This window comes from Melospiza melodia, chromosome 3 (assembly GCF_035770615.1).
Source record: "Melospiza melodia melodia isolate bMelMel2 chromosome 3, bMelMel2.pri, whole genome shotgun sequence".
Lineage (NCBI taxonomy): Eukaryota > Metazoa > Chordata > Aves > Passeriformes > Passerellidae > Melospiza > Melospiza melodia.
In genome coordinates, this window is record NC_086196.1 from 26,677,544 (window position 1) to 26,698,341 (window position 20,798).

A 20,798-nucleotide genomic window follows, 5' to 3' on the forward strand; every position below is an offset into this window, starting at 1 on the left:
AATGTGAATGAGGTTTATGCTAAATATTCACAAGTGCCTCTGGCATCAGAATCCGGGTTTGAGGATTCATTGAATCATGCCCAGACAATGTAATATTGTTTTTAACACTTTTCCAGATCTGATTACTTAGTATAGAATAAAGCTTAAATCCACATAAATCTCATATACTCGGATTTTACAGCCACTAAAAGCCTCGAAGAGAAAAGCAAACTGAATTGCTTCTTTTGTGTGATTCACTCACAGCAAGTATAAATAGTGGACTGAGCAGGATGACTGGGGTCATTAAACCCCATCTCCCAAAGCCACCAACAAGCACGTATCAAAGCTTCATCTGGCCAGACCTGTGACCCCCCGCTTGCAGAAGATGCAGATCCTGGAGCCAGCAATGCAATGAGCATGGCCTTTAGTGTATTATGTCAACAGATCAAAAGTTACAGTGTGAAAGGGAAGCAGGCAGGAGAGTTCAGGGCATTGCCTGTGCCTTGGCAGGGAATTTGTTAGCTGAAATCATCCATGTTCTCCTTTTAAACTGAGGGGGAGAGAGAGGAGTGGTGGATCAGGAGAGCTGTCAGAGGGCACAGACAATGTCATGTCCATTTTTAGACCTCTTCCACATCAGAATTACAGCAGAGCTCAGGTTTTTTTCCTGTGTAGCTTGAAAGAAAGAACAGGTAGGAACTCGAATCTTGTCAAGATTTTTTTCCAGTCACGAAATGAATACAGGGTCACCTTTTCCCATAGCTGTCCTTATTTTCTGGGATACATATGGAGTCACTGGGAATACCTGCTGCATTTTAAATTCATTTTATGCCCTAATAAGAATGAGCTTCTAAGTGACGAGCCCAAAGATACAATGAGAATGGGACAAGTATGAGGTAATGCATTAAGATGTTGAATCAAATGACACATTTTCTGAAATGTGGCCAAACACCTTATTTCATTTAAAGATGAAACAGAAGCAGCTCAGGGAATTATTCAGCATTGGTCTAAGTGTGTCGTTGTATGAAATGAAGACCTTAAAAGTGGAAAACAGAAGATGAAGAAAAGAAAACTTTTCCTAGAATCTGATTTTTGAAGAAGGAAACAACTCTCAAGAGAAAGGAACTCTCTGTCCTGGAAGGCTTGATCCTGCAGGAGCTCTACCTGTAAGGCCAAAATGCTTGCTGGCACATAGCAAAAAATGTTCAAATTCTTTCAGGACTGAGACCCAAGAAGCTATTGCTACCTGCCACAAATCAAAGTCTGCCTGAAGGCTGTGGGAGCTATCCCTGTGTACACAGTGGGCTGAGAATTGAGCCCTTCAAGTCAGTTCTGGGGGATTTGATATTAATAGGATGTACATCAGGGCTTTTTCGATGGAGAAAATGTGAGACTTTTTGAAATTGTCACTTGAGTAAATGAGAAATTTTGCAGTATTTTTATAGTGGTGGTACATGGACCATTTTGGTAGGATGTCAGTTTTGCAGCATATCCCTTTTTCCACATGACATCTCTGCTCCATCGTGCAAAACTAACATGCAAGTGTGCAGTGCTTGTGGGGCTTTTAGGCAAAAAACCCCATTACACTGGTCTCAGCAGAAAGCCAAAGCTTAACAGTAAAAATACACCTTTATTGCAAATGCTTTGATTTCAGCTTCACCAAAAAACTCGTAGCATTCAACAGCTTTGTTTGCCAAGTAGATTTAAACTCTTAGGACTATCACAGTTTCTAGTTTTTACTCCATCCTTTTGTTTTTTAATATTCTATATTATTTCATCATGGTTCCACAAAAAAACCTGAAAATGGTGCCCTACTTTTGTTGAGTGTTTCACGCCCAAATTTTCCTATATTTTAAGATTTTCTTTTGGCTTTGATCTGGGAAAACAGGATTTTCTAATAAACCTTCCTACATATCTTTCTCCAAATGCCTTCAGAATCACAGTGAGTGAGAACATGTAGGCACAAATCAGAAATGAATGTGGTACCTAACCTTTACTTTTGGACATGCTTCTGATTATTTCAAATCCTCCTGTACTCTATAATTGCTATCAGAGAATGTGGCAGTTTCATAATAAGATGAAAGCAAAGTACTGTGAAGCCCAGAAACACATAATTTTCCTCTTTAAAAAAAAAAACCCAACAAACAGCTAAAATACCTCCCTTACAAATTAGGTGACATAGAATTTAGATTGAAAATCAATGCACTATTTATGTTTCAGTCATTTCAGTGCAGGTCCTTTGCTAAGGATAAAGTCCAAGTCACCCTTTTTAAGCACCAGCAGTGCAATCCAAAGACAACTCGGTTCAATGGAACAATGCAAGGAACTCACATCTAACTGTCTACAAATCTAAAATGTTGTGGACATCTATTATCCCTTCCCTTGTTGCTCAGAGCACAATCTGGGGGCATGAAAACATGTTTTAGCCTATCAGGTTGCTGCTTCTTTGGTAACTTTAAGCTCTGGCTCTTTGCATGCCCAGAGTGGTTCTGTATTGATGCAGAGAGATGCCTAAATACCTGCCTCCACTGAAAACCCTGAAAGCTAAGTATTGCTACATCAACGTACCCCAAGGAACTCAATTTGTTAGATATGATCTTAGGACACCTCAAGTGCTTGCAGAAAGCCTGGAGTGCTTTCCAAATTGTAAGTGTGGAGCCACCTTTTTCATTAAGTCATAGCTTTTAAAGCAGAGGCACACAGAAAGGGCTTGACTTAACTCCATCTCAGCTGAGGGCATGGCAACTCAAGCTTTCAATAACCATGAAAATGCTCAGGCTAGTACAGCTAGAAAACTGTTCCCCAGAGGATACTCTTAAAAAACTGAGTCAAGTAAAAGACACAGGAGTTTATAAGTGGATCAATTTGATATCCAAACCCACCTATTTCGGGAAGTACCAGAGATCAGTCACACTTAATATTATCAGAAATTTGTGTGTTGATTCCCAGATGGCCCAAACTTGTGAAATGATCTTTAGTTTCTGTTTGTTGTCTTACTCTGACTTTCAGTACATTTTGCAGCCTTCTTGCATGTCAGCTGTACCAGATGCAGAGGGTACGCTGAGCACTCCCTTGGACACCAGCACCTGGTCCCATGGACTTGTTTTAGAAGCTATGTAGAAGCTTAACTTTTGGACTGCTCTGGTAATGCATGTCATATTTATCCTAATGGGTTTGAAAACAACCCTGATGTAGGCCTGTGGAAGGTTTAATAACAATTCAAGAAGGATGTTTTGAATACTGTTAGAGACAGTTTTACACAGCAGATAAAATTGCGTCCCCCAGAGGGAATGAAAAGATTCTGAAGTTATTGCAGTTACTTAGATCTAGATATTAAATTTCCTTGAAACTGTTTTAACTTCAACTTGCCTGTACTGCATTTACAGTGTATCATACACACACATCCTCCTCAATCCATAATGTCTTCCACTAAGCCTGTTATATACTAACAATTGTAATCTTTTCTGCCAGTACTTGCTTTCTTATCAAAACCATCAAGCTGTGTTATGAGGCAGACTGCCCTCACAACTCCACAAATTGATTAGCTCTCCTTGCTCCAATACATTGTTCTATCCATCTCCATATTACACTCATGTTGCACTTTCTAGAGGTTATCCTTTTTCTATATTATGGCATGACACAGAAATCTGGATTATTTCTGCAACACCTTGCATAATGTTAGTGCAGAGTACACATACAATGTCATAAGAAGAGAGGCACTGTCAAGGAGACAGAGATGTTTCCATATAGCAATTTGTCTGGTAATTTATTCCTTGGGCAATCATGCCTTTGATTGGCATGATGAAAACAAAGGTAGTAAAAGCTGGGATTTATAGACACCAGGAGACAGGCTATAAAGCTATGATGCTGATGTTCTCAGCTCTTAGATCACTGTGAGGCTGAGCAGTACATCACACTTCCAATTACCTCTGGCAGTTTTCATATCTCAACAACAGCCACCAGAAAAGGAAAGGAGTCAGCAGTAAGTGCTTATTATAGGAGAGCTGGATGGCAATAGTCTTTATTTTGTTCTTAGTCCCTGTGGACTCAAAGTACATTGAGGAAGAAGGTTTGAGATGGGTTTGAAGCAAATCTGGGAGGCAGGGAGCAGGGGATGTGCAATGTTGAAGTTGTTGATCCACTTTTTTTGGTGGCTGCTAATGTGAATTATCCCAAAAGCAGAGATAAATTCCACTCTTTCCCTTCCTCCTCCCATCCTATGGATGTAAGATTGACCATACTTTCCTGTTCTGCTTCAGGGCAGTGAGGAAATAGAGCAATGTTAATAAAGTTTGCAGATCAGCATTTTGTGGAAGCATTGCATGCTGCACATTTATACTGTGAGAGGCTATCTTGTGTCTGATTTATTATCAGACTTTCAGTTACTGTTCTTTTAACTTATTACATACCTGTGGTGTGCAAACCAGGTCCTACAGTATCCACAGTCTCTGTATGTGGGTTTGAAGTCAACAGAGCTCTCACTATCCAGAGCTCCTGCCTCTACTGGCAAAATTCATCCAGAGCCAAACTTTTTACTAACATAAATATGCAAAATCTCATTAAATTCAGTGGAGCTGTGCCCATTACAAGAGCAGAGGTTTCGGCCTCCTGTGCCCGCTTTGCATATTTTGGCAGGTGACATGGAAAAGCAGAGGTTTTCCTGCAGGAGAGATCCATGAATTTTCTTAGGCTGGGACCTCATCCCTCACAGAGGTAAAGCAGGTGGTGACATGGGGAAGTTTCTAATGTGTAACCTTGAGAAAATGATCTGCCCAGCTCTTATCCAGTCAGCTTACTTTGAGAGAAGCTAAACGGAAAATGGGGGTGAGGAGTGATTCTGCAGAAACACATGCCTGCTGGCAGAACTGTCTTACAATGATCTTTTTCTGACAATGGTATGTAGAATCAGAGGAAGAAGTCAATTAAAGGAAAGACCATTTCCATGGTCTATTTGTTGGTAAGTTTTCCTGGTATCTGCACAGATCTGTGTAAGCACACCTGGAGTTCATGTATGGAATGATTAGGTATTTTTTTAAAGGAGTAAAAATGTGATTATTCATGCTGGCAGTAAGGCATGTCCTTGTGTAGAGAGTTTAGAGCAGAGGAACAGTGGGTTGGATGTGACCACCTTTCATTTAACATAACTTCAAGAAACCACTAAACCTCCTTCTATGTGCACAGAAAGCTGAAGCTGTGAGTTCCTCATCTCAGGTTTTGATACATACAAGTCAAATAGAGGTAAAGGTCTTTCATTAGTCAAAGTTTCAAGTGAGTTTCTGTGTCCATAGGGGAAAAAAACCACTGAGAAAAGATTAAAGAATTACAGATTAAAGAAACTGATAGGAACAGTTCTGGAAGCATTAAGAAAAAAATTGGAGGTCTTGTGGGCAAAGTGGAGAAGACTGGGTGCATTCTCCTGGCTTTTGTTTTTTCTAAGTCATGGAAATACATGTTTTTACATTTTTTAAAACACATTACATCACTGGTTCTTTCACCAGTCTCCATACCTGAAGTACTGTACATTTTGACTGTATGAAAAGTTAATGGTTTCACATTAATTTTGTGATTAAATAAAAGCCATGCAAGAAAGTGGTAAAGTTGTGATGAGGTATCAAATAGAAACTTGAAAGATAAAAATGGTGCTCCTTTTTTTATTTGAATTGCTTGAAATAACCCTGTCAGAGATGCTGCCAGCCTCCACACCTTTCCTGCAGAAAGTTTTGGTTGCAGGGCAGCATAATTGCAATGCAGCTCCTCTGACAGCTGGCATCCAGCTCTGTGAGGGTTCACATCTCATCTACTTTTGTTGAATCAAGTGTGTGTGATATTGTGAAGGTGGTCTGAAAACTGGAGGATAAAAAGCACTTGAACAGGCAGCAACCCTTTTTTTCCTTTGGAAAAAAACCCCAAAACCCAAGTAAATAACAGAAGCGGTGTCTCTCACTGGCTATAGCACTTGCTGTTGTATTGAAATTTCCAGGTCACATGCTGAAATTGTGTGGCCATCACGTGTGCTTGACCATGCAATGTGTGATGGATGTGACACTGGTTTCACTGATCCCTCTGCTCTGGAGAGCAGGGGAAGAGGAGGCTGCGGCTGATTCTCCGCGTGATTTGCTGGAGGGCAGCGCTAATGAGAAACCCCTAATGTGAAAAAAAAGGCTTGTAACTGGGGGGGAAAAAATCCAATGAATGTGTAAAAAGGAAGATTCAGCTCAGCTGTTCCCATAGGGAGTTTGCTGACCAGCTTTTTTCTTTTTGATATCAATGCAGATCAGCAGTTCCCTCTGTACTACAGACCTCTCTTCTAAAGCTTGCCAGCTCTCCCTTCCAATGATTTGAGAGAACATTCTTGCTGTAGATATGCAGACATGCTGAATTTGTGAGACCAGACACTAGATTTTTACTATTAGCAAGAGAGTATTTGTCTTTGATTCACAAGGATAATAATTTAACAAACAAGTAATCAGAGGAAATAGATTTCAACAATGTGTTTCATCAACAGATGCAATGTGGTATCTTTTAGAGTCGAACAATAACCTTCAATTTCTACAACAACATAACATTTTTATAATAAAAAGAAGTTTCTATAGAGCAGTATATCAATAGATTACATATTTTTGTATCCTGCCTTCTAAAGCAGCCCCATTCAGAGCTGTGACTGAAGAAAGACAGACAAACACAGCAATGTCAAAGAATGTGGTCTGCACCACCCCATGGCAACACAGAAAATGTGTTTTCTTTTAGGTTAGTGAGATATAATGACTTCTATCATTAACAGAAATGTTGATTAAAATCAGACCATTCATTAATTTGCCTTAACGACAGGGTATAGGTAATGCCTTTTGAATAAACAATTAAAAGGAAGGAAAATATTGGACATAATTGAGAAATATTGATAAACAACTGACCTTTATGTGCTGTAAATGAAATTTAGCTAAGCATAATCTGTCTTTGTTACTGTGATAAACAGAAAAATTACAATTAGGTATAATATTTTTTCTTAATAGCTTAAATAATTAATAACAAACAAAGAAATAAAAAAGGCAAAACATCCCACAATTAAAAAGCCCTGTTGCAGATGAGGTAATCCTCAATCTCTGTGGAATATATGTGCATTTTTTCTTCTACTAGACAGGTTTATCTGAGGAAAAAAAGAAAGGCAGGGCGAATTTAGACCTGGAGAAGTGAAATTTAAAGCAATACCTGAAAAAGAGTTAATAATATATTCTAGGTTATCTTATTGCTTACATTGTAGTAACCTAATTTATTTCTGTCTACCTCATTCTTTAATTAAAGGTATAAACTAAGCACAATTTAAGAACTATATAATGTCAGTTCACATTACCTACATTTCATGTTTGTATCTATTGATACTGCATCATTCCAAATAACAGTTTGTGAATTAGACTTTGGATTGCCAGCCCAAGGAGGCACTTTCTGGCTGTTATCAGCATTGTTTATTTGTGAAAGGTTCTGTTCACGCGTCCTTTCATGTTACTGCTTAAAAGACACTCATTCACATACTTGAAAGCATGGGTTTCTTTAAATATTTATGGAACGAGAGGAATTTTAAAAATCTTCCTCTAGAAGACTGTTAGTGGGAATTTGCATGTTGAAGTACACATGTGGCAGGTACAAGCAATGTTTAAACTCACAGAACAATTTAGACTCATAGAACACCCCAGCTTAGGAGAGCCCTCCAAACTGGTCCAGCCTTTTGTGGGAAAGGGAGCCTAGGTGAGATTATTTAGCACCCAGTCACATCTTGAAAATCTCTGGTGACCCTACCATGTCTCTGTGGAGTTTGTTCCCACTGTAAAAAATTTCTTTCTTTATTGAGATGAAACTTTTCCCAGTGTAACTTGTGTTCCTTGCCCCTTGTCTTTCCTCTACTCCCCTCTGATGAGACACCACCTGGAATACTGCATCCAGCTCTGGGGCCCACATCACAGGAAGTCCATTGAATTATTGAAGCAAGTCCAGAGGAGGCCACAAAGGTGATTAGAGGAAAGAAACACCTCTCCTCTGAAGAAAGGTTGAGAAAATTGGGATTTCTCAGAATGGAAAAGAGAAAGCTCTGGGGTGAGCTTGTGGCAGCATTTCAGTGTCTAAAGAGGTCTACAGGAGAGCTGGAGGGGGACTTTTCATAAGGGCATGTGGTGATGGGACAAGGGGTAAGGGCTTTAAACTGGAGGAGTGCAGGGTTAGATCGGACAGTAGGAAGAAATTGCTCCCTGTGAGAGTGGTAAGGCAGGTTGCCCAGAGAAGCTGTGGATGCTCCATCCCTGGAAGTGTTCCAGGCAGGTTGGTTGGAGCTTTGAACAACCTGGTCTAGTGGAAACTGTTTCTGCCCATGGCAGGGGGCTTGGAACATGGCCATCTTCAAGGTCCCTTCCAATCCAAATCCTTCTATAATTTTGTGATTCTATGATTCATAGAATCATAGAATTTTTGTTAAAGAAAGATCTTCCATCTTCTTTATATCTTTCCATCACATTAACTGATGGAAAACTGTGGTGAGGTCAGAAAACGGTAAGTTAAATTCACCTGTTCAATGCTGCACTGGGAGGAAATGTGGCAGAGGCCTTCAAACCTTCAGGGAAAGCTGTGAGCAGGGAGAGAAGTGCCTGCTCTCCTTGCTGTTTGGTACCCCCTTTGGCAGAGGAGATGGCTGTAGTGTGTGCCAGTGCAGCTGCTGAAGGACAGACATCCAGTGAGTGCAGGCACAATGAGTGAGTGTGGAGTGGCACAGGAGCTGGTGAGCTGTGCCCACATCCCAGAGGTTACACCAAAGGGTGTCTTTCCCTCAGATGCCCAGGATTTAGTGTGTGTGCCCAGTACTCCTGCCAGCAGCCCTGCCTGCCCCAGGAGATGGCTGCTCCCAGCAGCACAGCTCCTGGAGCTGTTCCTGTGGATGGGGAGTGTTGCCTGTGTGTGTCTCTGCCCAGCCCAGCTGCCCAGAGTGAGCTGGGTACGCGCTGGGTGTGCTACGGGGCAGAGCAGAGGCCCCACGCAGGAGAAGAAGCTTGCTCCAGTTCCATCAGACGTGGTCCCTTTTTGTGTTCTGTCAGTAAAGGATGGAGGACTGCTGCAGAGAGTTTTCACTGTAAACAAGCCTGACCATGACTTTTAGATGATTAGCTCTTGCTTTAAATGCAGAACCTGCTTTTAGCATCGACTGTTCCCATTTGTAGTTTCCCTCGTCTGTTCTGCACTCTTTGGGACTGTTTAGGCCTGCCAAGAGAAGCATGGTCCCACTGATACACTGGTTTTCCTCTGATGCCTTTTGTGTCTCACTATCTGGGGAAATCTTGAAATGGATGGGTTTTCACTGCACGCTCCTGTTTTTCAAAGAAAGTTTCAGGGAAATTATTCTCAGTCCAAAAACTGTTGGTTTTTTTTTTATTTTTGCTGATTTCACAAATACAATGGTAATTACACATGTATCCCACATGCAAAAATTAGTTTTCTAAGAAGTAAAATTCTTGGAATAATCCAAAAATCTTTTTTTCTTCAAATAACACATGGAAAGACAAAGAAGTTAAAAGAGGCTTGATCTTTATTTCATAACAGTGCCCTTAGTGCTAAATCACACTGAGAAAGCAAGTAACATGTGATGGGTTCAAAGGGAGGAAAAATCAGATAACATCACCTAAAATAAAGGTAACAATATCTGGAGTGTTTTTTTCCAGAGCTATGGACACAGTTGACAGTTCTGCTTCTTTGCTTGGTCCAGACATTTTCATTAGGAAGAAAATACATGTCATACTGCTTTGGTGCATGCTGCATCAATTGGCAATGAACAGTAGTGTATCCTGCCCAATCCCATCATTAGTCCATAGAATTGCAACTCTTCATTAACTGTATCCTTTTAGGAAGTGGGAAACTTGACTTTAGCAAGTTTCTTTGAGTGTTTCTTATACAGGATTTTTGTTTCTTGGTGACATAAAGTTTAGTTTCTAAAATATATTTTAATTTGAAAATCTGAAGGTCCTCTCACAAACAGTTGGTACACTTTTTTTTTAACACATCTTCTCTGGACCTATTTCTTGATGTCTCTGAAAAAAACCCAAACAATCAAAAATTGCATTTTTTAACATTTCTTTGAGAAATTTCTTTTCAAGGGTATATTGAAAAGAAGTGCAAGTTTCTTGTGCTGCATGCAAAATGGGGGTTTGGGATTTTTTTTCCTTCAAAGGCATAGGGGACTCTCTTTTCACAAAGTTACCAGTGGCCACAGGGGCCAGATTTTTCGTAAGCATTCTGCATGCAGAAAACCCCTAATTTATATAGACAGATTAGACAGATTTAATAAATCCAGTCAACTTGTGTGTTATGAACATTCTTAATATCTCAGCCTGAAATGACTGAATTAAAGTGTATGTCTAGACTGCAGGAAAACTACCTTCCTGGAGGTGAGGACCAGATGGAATGGTGTGACTCTCTTTTGGCCCAGGTTTTCTTCCCATAGCTTTGAAATATGCATCTGAATCCAAGAGCAGTGCATTTGAGTGCATGTTGAGAGCAGCAGCTCCCCTGAATTCGTGGAATTGGCATTGATAGTCTTACCCTGTGTCTGATGTATGAAAAGCCACTTGAATACACTTGCTCTTGGTAGAAAGTGCTAAATAACCCTGCTTCCCTCTGCTGGACTCTGTCCTAGTACATCAGGGCAAAGTATTTGCAGGTTGATGTGTTCTTGATTTTTCTTCTCTTTTTTTGACAGCTCCTAGACTGTTTTGTGATCCCAGTGGTGATACTCCTCTCCTGGTTCTTCTTACTGGTACGATACAAGGCAGTTCATTTCATTGGGATTGTGGTCTGCATTCTGGGCATGGGCTGCATGGCAGGAGCAGATGTCCTCGTTGGGAGACAGCAAGGAGCAGGTAAGAATGAATGGGTTATGTGGCCAAGTTCTGTTTAGAGAAGCCATTGACCACTGTGTGTCAGACTGGGGCCAAAAAGTGGGGAAACTTGGCAAGAAAATCTGTACCTTCATGGATCCAAAGCACTGCACTATTCAGAGTTGTCTCTTTGTCAGAGGGGCAGAAAGGGGTCACCACTTACAAGTCAGCAGTGCTGCAAACAGGTTTCTTGGGCCCTGTGCCTTACAACCCTCTGCAAGCTGGGGGGACAAGCTAAATATTTGTAGTTTTGTTCTCTTTTGGCTTAGCTGTTGGACTGCAAACCTCAATAGCTTCCTTTCCAAATTGGATGCATTTCTGAGTCGTAAGCACCTCTCACATCCACTGTGTGCTTACTTCTCAACTTGGCTTGTTTTTCTACAGAGGTGGGATCACTTGGTAGGTGCTAAAACACACTGAATCTCTATATTACCAGTTGGGTTTTGCTCACAGTCTCGTCCTAAATCTTTGGGACTTTACGGTAACATTTTTGAAAAGAGCCTCCTTGTGTGTAAAATGTTCTTTTTTTCTGTGTGGCATCATATGAGTAATGTGTGTGTATGTATTAATGCAGACTAGACAGAGTTAGATTTCATCGATCAACTTCCCCTGTCACATTGATTTCTCTAGTGCCAAGCCAAATGATGTGGGAAGGCTGGAAATTCTTTTCAAAGATTGTCAATTAGGCACAGTTTTCATTCTTAATTAAAAGCACTGAATTGTGAGCAGAGCATAATACGCTGGGATTTAAAATTCTTGAGTCAGCTTTCTGAATACAAATGCAAGTGCTGTAAAAACTGCATTTGCCAGAATGCTACTAAATAAAACAATGGAGTTGGTAACAGTGCTCGTCATATCTCCCTACCCCCTTCTATCTCTGTCCTTAAACCTGAAAGGAGTCTTCTAGTTACTGGTCTCCTCCAGAAGTGGCCTTGCCCCAGCTAAAAATGAAATAATATACTCTGTACTATGTAACCAGCCAGCCAAGGCTGTGTTGGGAATGGCTGATTTCAGAGGGATTGAGATTTCAAACCCGGGTTCCAGAAGAAGCATCCTGTGTCCCAGCAGTCTAGAGAGTGACATGCTTGAGCGGGTGAGCTGTGGATCAGCAGGAGCAGGCGGGGCAGTGGAAGCAGACAAGGAACAGATTGAAGAGCACTGACACTTTGCCATCCCACTGCAGTAATTAGATGTTATGTGCCATGTTCATTATTGAAGCATGGGTATAGCTGTTAAGTAAATTTGTCCAGAAAAATTTGTGAACATGCATTATTGCCTTTTAAATTGGACTTACACATGAAAAACTGTGTCCATGCTCATTGCTATGCAGAGAGACTGCAGCTTTTTTACTTTTTTTAGTAGCATAATGATGTTATTAATGATGCTGTCTTTAACAGGGTAAAATAGATCATCTAGTTTAATTTCTTTAAAAGGCTAAAACTACACATTAGAATGTACAAATAAAAAGAATTAATGGCAGGAAGAAAAGAAAAAATTATTGAAACTCTTCATTAAGAGGTTGTACACCATTTCTAGGACTGGAAAAACTAAAGTAAGGAAGACACCAAAAGCAATGATACTTCATTAGTCCTCAGTAAATGTCTCTGTTTATCTTATATTTTAGGGGACAAGAACTATGGATACCTGTGTGCCCGTGTTGACCACACTGCTTACTGTATTAGGAGAGCCATAAGGCTCTGCTAGGTACCCACAGCATAAGGCAATTTAGCCTGCCAACACTTACAGTAAGGGAACATGAATTTAGAATGTATCACTGAGAAATTAAAAGGTATTTTCCAAACTGTCTGCAGGAATTAGGTATAATCTGCACACGTGCTTTCAATTTTCGATTGTATTCTCACTGATATTTTGCACATTACTCAATGGGAAAACAGTTACTATAAAATATTTTGAGTTCCATCATCTTACATGCATAGTATACCTGAAAAAACATTATTCTGAACTATGAGTTACTTTCACACTTCTGTTCCTGCCATACACAGGTTAAACCACTCAAGTCTAAGTGTTTCATCCAGGTTTTTCAAAGCATTTCCTTGCTTTAACTTACATCAGTCTCTGGAAACCAGTCACATCAATCCTGCTAATACACATATCAGTGTTCAATTTAAAATGGGACACATCGAGAGTGATTTTTAGGTATTATGTTCATCAGTAATTACAATCAAACCAAAGAGAAATGCCTCTTAATGGCGGGGGCTAGTGCAAAAATGGGACAAAGAGGCCTATTGGGAGTGTGAAAAGAAATCATGCCAGAACACAATTCACATTTTTGAAGATTTGTGTTGCACCATAATGCTATAACTAGTTCCCAAAACACTAACTCCGCTCTGGACCATATGACTTTTCCACAGAATATTAAATATGGTAACAATCATGAATATAAAGCTTGTTTTGCCAGGCTATGCTTTGTGTGTCTCCTGAAGAATGACCTACACCATTAAATTGGTGAAATACAGCATTATTATCCTAAAAGTCTTTAGAATGCATCTAATTAGTTGATACATGTTTTTTTTTAGCAATGAAACCAGTAGAGGCATGTGGATATTACAGGCATGAAAATAAATCTATAGGGATATGTCAGTCTTGGGGGAAAGTTCCAAAGTCTCAGCCTCTCGAGGAAGCAAAGATAAGGCATTTGACAACCAGAATAGTAATTGCTAAGAAAGAAAGGAAAAACATAGTTTACAACATTTTTACACCAGTATATAAAGTTTTGGTGCACTAACTTCTTGGGTACCATGTACTACTCTAGTCACTGCATCTCAAAAAGAAGTCACCAGAAAATAAACCTGTATAAGATATGGAGGAAAATGAGAAAACTGTTCAAGGGCATAAAATGGATTCGGATGAAGAGACTGTAGCCAGACTGGGACATTCCATTTCCCAGTGAAGGCAAGAAAGAGACCTGTGAAAGTATATGAAGTCTTCAGTGATATGGAAAGGGTCAATACAGAGTGATTTTTAAATATTTCTCAGGAAATTATGGGATGATTCATACATTTTTGAGGTATCCAGACTAAGTTAAAAGCATGAAGTACTTCTTAGTAGTTGACCAAAAATATACAGATTTTACATAAATTGATGAAAGATCCCTCCAGGTTCATCAAATTTGATGGCCTAATGCAACTTCTATCTCAGAAAATGCCTGATCTACTGAGAACTGGCTGATAGAAGTCCCTCTGTACTCCCCTATTTGTTTGTGTGCTCTCCTCAGCCGCCCTGTGCTGCTGAGTACCCGAGGAGGTTCCAGTGTCAGAGTCTGGTGCTCTGAACAGAGCTCAGCTCCCTCTTCGGGAGGGCCCCGAAGGTTGAGGCTCACACTCAGCATGGGAAGAGCCCTTTGGGAAGAGCTGTCAGGGTGTGATGCTTGAAGCCATCCCATCTGTGTGAAAATGCTCAGCCTCTGAGCTGCCTTTGTTTCACAGATGCAAAAGGATGATATTTTTGTCCCAGCAGGAGCTCTAAGGTCAAAAGCTTTTTCAGCAATACTTCCCTGAAGTGTCAGTGAGTAGCTGCAATAAATACCAAAAGAGTGAGCTCAGTGAGGAATCAATGGAGCCACTGTGAAATATGAAATGCATCAGGGGTATGAAGAAGTTCTGTATAGTCGTGATGGCTATTTTAAATTAAGAACATCTTCCATTACTGATTGCAAAAGAAGACTGAAATATTTTTAACAGAACAACCAAGCCATAAAAAGATAAATGGTCAAATATAAACATGTTGCCAGTCAAGAAATTCAGTCAAAGACTGGATGAGTATGTGAAAAACAATTGTAGTAGTATTTGCTAAATACACAGAAGCCACATCTCATCTGAGCTGAAAAATCTTGGAAACTAAGAGAGTATTACTGGGAATATTTTACATTTTTCTCCATTCCTATTGTCCTTAAACAACTTATACTTTTCTGGTGCTTGTAGCCAGTGTTGGAGACAGGATTAAAGAACCCTTGGTCTGTCCTCTTATGACAGTTTTTATTATCATAAGTTTCTTCCCAATAGAAAGCACTACAGTTTGGAATGATAACTGAAGGCTTAAAAGAACTCCTTAAAGAAAAATATTGAAAAGATAATTTTGAACCAATTAGAATGTTTGGTTTCCATTTTTATTTACTGCATTGTATACTGCAGTGTATATTTTACAAGTCAATTGAAACAAAACTTTGAAAGACCAAGACATGAAAAGTAAATCATGGTATTTTAAAATAAAACAGGATTTCTTTTATAAAAAAAAGCGTAGTACTTCAGCATTTCTGCTGAAACTTTTCAAAGAAAAATCCATTATAATCCAGCATTTCAGAATATGGTTCTGCAGCAATATCTGACAGCTTTGTGAAGCTGTAGCTCTTGTAGAAATAATTTAACAAGCCATATGTGCAGAGGGAATTGCATGCACCAGTTTGCAAAGCTAGGGCCTCAGTTTTCAAGCTGGAACTTGATCTTGATCAAATGTCACTGCAGTTCTCCCCAACAGCCAATAATAAAATCTTCCAAGACTTAAAAAGATTTCAAGCAGTCTTTCATAACAAATGTTTTAGTAATTCTGTATACCTGGAGGTATTGAAAATACATCTTCTTGTTCTTTGCATGCATTAGGTACTGCTATGTTAATTGAACCTCTTTTAGAAATCTGTCCTTTTCATCACCCTGTCTACACCCCATCCTTCCTTCTCCCTTTCTTGTCAAACAGCTCCATGTGAGAATGAGGTCAATATTAGGTTGTAATGATTTCTTCAATCATTTCACAGGTACACAGAATTTTTCGGTTGTCCTCAGATCTAAGTACTGAACACGTTTTAGACTGGTTAAATTTCAAGATGAGATGCAAACTGCTCTATAGAGTTGAGTCATACTCTCTCCGCAAAAAAAAAAAAAAGGTAGTAATAATAAAAAAGGATCAGTCTCTGAAGAGTGCCACTTGGATTCTATACTTTTTTCTGCAAGTTTTTCAGAATTTTTTGGCTTCTTCTTTCTACAGCAAGGTATATGCTCTTCCTCTGTCTGACTGATGCTGGTGTATTGAATAAAAACCGTTCAAGTGACAGAATATTTGCATTCATTTTATTAACCCAGATAAGGGCTACGTAGTGACTGAGGAATGAAATGTGTTGGGAAGAACATGCAGTAGTTTTGGACAGAAGTTGGTTGTTTTGAGGCATTCTGATTTTTTTTTTTTTTTTCTATTTATCCCCAGGTGAAAATAAACTGATAGGGGACCTCTTAGTCCTTGGCGGAGCCACGCTGTACGGCATCTCCAACGTCTGTGAGGAGTACATCGTCCGAAACCTGAGCCGAGTGGAGTTCCTGGGCATGATCGGGCTCTTCGGCTCCTTCTTCAGTGGAATTCAGCTGTGAGTGGGCAGGTTTGAGCTCAAGTGCAGCTGTGGCCTCCACTGAGATACATTAACAACTCCTTCAAAATTAGCCCTTTCCTGTGGAGAGCAGGTGTCCTCTAATCTTGGAATTTGCATTGGTTTTCATATTTCGTATTGGTGATTTGAATAATAGCACAGATTTTTACCCAAGTACTCTAATTCAAGGACCATTGTCTTTGAGTAGTCACTTAAAGAGGGAGAGGACATGTCGCACCATCTTGCTGCTGGAGGACAAGTGGATGCTTCACATATTATTCTGAACTGTGAATAACAAAATCTACAGCTTCTTCTGGTTCTATTTTATACATTTTAAAAGTCTCCTTGGTTTCTAAAAAGGTAGAAAACACATCCAGTCAGAAAGTATTTTATTGGTTTGCTTGTTCTGTAAAACTACATTATGATATGGAGGAAATCATGAAAAGCCTTTAAGAAAATGGCCTTTTTACTTCAAAATAGTTAGCACATAGGATATTGTTGCATGGATTTCAGGATCTACGGACTCTGGTCTATATCCACATGTCCCTAATGAGCATCTCAACTGCAAGGCTAATAGCTGGAAGGTGGCTTCCAATGTTGCAGTACTGTGACTGATGTAAAAGTAGCCCAGCAAGATTGCTGCATTTTGTGCAGGACTGTCTCTGGTGCTTTTAATACAGAACGACTTTTGGCTATTAGTCCCCAAAAAAGTTACTTCTCTACAGATCTAAGCTACTCTGCTTCTAAGAACAGGGGCTGATCAAAAAAGCCACAGCCCATTAATTCCTATTTCAATGGTTCTATTTTTAAAATTATTTATGTTAACTAGTTGCCATACAAGAAGTTCCCTTTTAAAAAATATGGAATTTAAGAGCATACAAATGTGCCTAGTATCTTTGGCTGAAGCATTCTTTTCTATGTTTGTGTTTAAGTAGATACTAACATTCTGAGGACATCAAAGCAGTACCCTTGTCTTGCTCTGTGTGTGTAAACTGTCATATAAATGTCTCATACTCCAGAATTCAATTGTTGTGTCATTCCTCCCTCTTGACCCAAGCAGTTAGTCACAATTCAGGGTCTGTGAGCTGTTCTGCTGGTGAAAATCTGGTTTTGGAATAAGGCATCTTTTTATAAAGAAGAAACAACTGAAAGGAAACAATAAGAAACCATTTCTTTGATGAAAGCCCTAAGGTTTTTCTATTCAAACTTTGGCCCAACTTTGGTTCACTCCCAACAGGTTTTTCTCCAGCAGCCTCTGCAGCTTTTTGCTGATAGTGCTTTTTGGGCACCTTCTGGAGACTCAACCACACTTAGTTCATACCTGTGCCTTTTTCTTACCTTTACCTGTAATGAATAGCAGAAGTCACAGTTATTTGTTCATAGAGATTATATCTAACTAAATATAACACTTGCATCAAAGAGAAGCCAATTCCTCATGTTAAATTTGTAGGATCTTTCTTTGAAAAACTACTGGCCACTTTGGTGCAATATAGGACCTTTAGATCCTCTCAACTGAAGGAGTCTTAGACTGTAACATAAAATAAACACACATAATGCCCATTGTGCAGCAAAGGAGGAAGAGCTAAGGTGTCAGGGGAAACAGTGAATTAATGAGTTGACTGATTACCCAGACATGGTGGAAAGAGTTTAGTATGTTGAGTATGATTAAAGCAGGGAGGAAGAATAAGAGATTAGCTTACGAGAGCTGGGGATGTCACAATTACCCAGCAAATGGAGATAAGGTTATCTGATGGAATCACATAATCATAACATGGCCTGTTTTCTAATGCCCTCCTGAAGGTGATTCTGGTTCAAGCTCCAGGCTGCTTAGGAACTTGTTCAGTTGATTTCTTGGTATCTCCAAGAATAGTACTGCCAGTCATGCTGGGCAACCTGTTCCAGTGTTTGACAATTTTTTTCCTTTGTTATTTAATCAGTTTTCCATGCTGCAATTTGTGTCCATTGTCATTCATCCTTTTGTTGTTCACCTCCAAGAAAAGTACGACTATCTTGTCTGTAACTACCCATACCCATAGTTAAGACGGAAAATTTATCGTTGTGTCCTCCTTTCCCCCAGCTTAGACTTCTCTTCTTCATGCTAAGCAAACCCTGCTGTTTCAGCACCTCCTCTTACATCCTGTTCTCAACCTGCCTGACCATTGTGATGGAATTCCACTGTACTCTCTTCAATTTGTTATTGTCTGTCTTGTTCTGGACAGCCCATAATTGGATACAGGACCCTAGCTGCTGTCTCACAAATCACATCCTTCAGCTTTCTGGCCAGACCTTTACTGACACAGCTCAGGATGTTATTGCCTTCCTCTGCTCCAGGGACACATTGCTGAATTGGGTCCAGGTTGTCCACCAGCACTCTAAGGTTTATTGCTGGAAAACAATTTCTATCCAGTCAGCTCCCAGCCTGTACTGTTTCATAGTGTCACTCCACCCCAGTGCAGGAGTTAATACTTGCTTTCCTTGAACTTCATGAGGTTTCTTCTTGCCCTTTTCTATAGACAACATTGTACATAGTCCACACATCTGGTCCATACCTCTTGAGTTTTGTAAGATCTGTAAGGAAATCATGTTGGAAACCTTGCTAAAGTAACAGTAGGTTACACACATACTCTCATTCCTTTCCTGTCCTTTATTTACCGATCCAGTCATCTCATCAAAGAAGGCAGTGCTCTTGAGAGCACTGTGCTGGCTCTTCCCACTGGAACCCATCTTCTTCATTTCTTGCAAATGGCTTCTGGGTGGATTTGTTCCATAATCTTCCCAAAGGTTAGCATAATCTGGCTGGCCAGGCTATACTTTTTGTTCTATGTTAAACTGAATGTTGCATTTGTCTCTTTTCAGTCATCAGGGACCTCCTCCAACTACCACAACCTTTCAAAATCATTGTGATTCCAATTCTTCAGTGCCTCTGGCATCACTAAATGGCCATTTCTGACAGAGTTTCTCTCACTCCTCTTTTTTCACAGATCATAAGGAATCACAAGCCATAGCATATTGTTTTATACATCTTTTGTGTTGGCTATACAATAATATGAATGCAATGTTTCTACGTTTAAGTTATGTGAAAATTTTTTTTCCAGACCAAGAGATGTTGCAGTTTGTTTTCATTATATTCTTCAGGAATTACTGATGAAAGAAACATATACCTTATGCATGCAAAAACACCTATAATTTAGTTATTTTGCAGAGAATATAGTCTTATTATTCTGTACACAGTATTAGATTTGCCTCACATCAGCAGCAAGCAAATTAAAATTTCCAGGATGCAACTCTTTAGACTAGATTAATCTGGAAGATGCTGAGCTCCTGTAGTTTACTATTAGATCTGGTCTTCCACATACCACCTTTCCTACTAGGTACTTTGTTTTTCAATCTGTATAATTCCGTGTTTTATAATTGTTTAAAATAGTGTCCAGACCAGCATGAAGAGTTCTGCACAGCTGGATTTATCTGGAAATCACACAGACAGGGAAAGCAGTTACCTGCACGAAGACCTAGCTTGGGAGATGTCTTATCTCCAAGGGTCTGTTTGCCTGGATTGGGAAGAGCTGACTTGTTGGCACCTTAGAATTGTATGGATCTGTGACTTTGATGTTAATGTACAGAACAAGATTTACAAGATACTGAGAATGGACTTTTGCAGGTTTGCCTATCCTTCGCTTATTATCCTGACTTTCCCTGCTGTGACTGTTTTCTCTCAGTGTGTAACAAATCACAGGATGCTTCCCAAACCAGACTGATATCTATTTATTTTACACTGCAGAGCTACTGCAGTGTAAAATAAATTATTATAGATATATTATTAATAATTAACATTCAAAAGGTTTCAGAATATTAAGTCAGAAAAGTACAAGAGGATTGAACGTTTAGGGGATATGCAAGTAGAGCAGGTATATAGAGAGCTGGAAATAAACCAGGAGAAATTGTATGCTATCACATCTGATTACTACCCTGAAGATCTTTCAAATACACAGACACAGGGATAATGCCAGAGTAGATTAGTAAACTCTTGATTGCATTTGGTTCCTACAGAGATTTTTTTGTTTAATGTTATTTATGTTGTTTCGTCCAGCACTTGAATTCAATGAGTGGAAGTAATTTAACTTCTGTTCTCTTATATCAAATTTTTCCTTCTCTTCTAGTGCAATCATGGAACACAAAGAGCTGTTGAAGGTCCCCTGGGATTGGCAAATAGGTAAGAACACACTTTACCTCATGGGAGATGGTTGCTGAAGGAGGTGTGGAGACAGCCAGCATTTGGGGAGGCAGGCACAGAGTTTCAAGGGAGCCAATGCTATTAACCAGTGACTTTTCCACTGGTTACTACCGAAGGTTGAGCCTCATAACTGCTCCCAAACAATCTGTCCTCCATTGGTGTGTTGTGCCTTCCCTGCAAAATCAGATTAAACATATGAATGCTGTAAGATAACCATTCAGACAGCCGTAAAGTAAAACAATAGTGGGGTTCCAGTTCTAAGACTGAATGCAACACTGGGGCCATAAATGAGGCAGTCATTAAGAGCCAA

General features: G+C 39.7%; 1 protein-coding gene across 2 annotated transcripts in view; it reads left to right on the forward strand.

The window, feature by feature from the left end:
* SLC35F1 (solute carrier family 35 member F1) overlaps positions 1 to 20,798 on the forward strand; it is a 233,193-nt gene that overhangs the window by 186,451 nt on the left and 25,944 nt on the right. For both annotated transcript variants that reach the window (XM_063151066.1, XM_063151068.1), the window contains exons 4-6: positions 10,709 to 10,868; positions 16,101 to 16,257; positions 20,415 to 20,467. In XM_063151066.1, the coding sequence (XP_063007136.1) occupies positions 10,709 to 10,868; positions 16,101 to 16,257; positions 20,415 to 20,467 (370 nt within the window). The remainder of the gene's footprint in view (positions 1 to 10,708; positions 10,869 to 16,100; positions 16,258 to 20,414; positions 20,468 to 20,798) is intronic.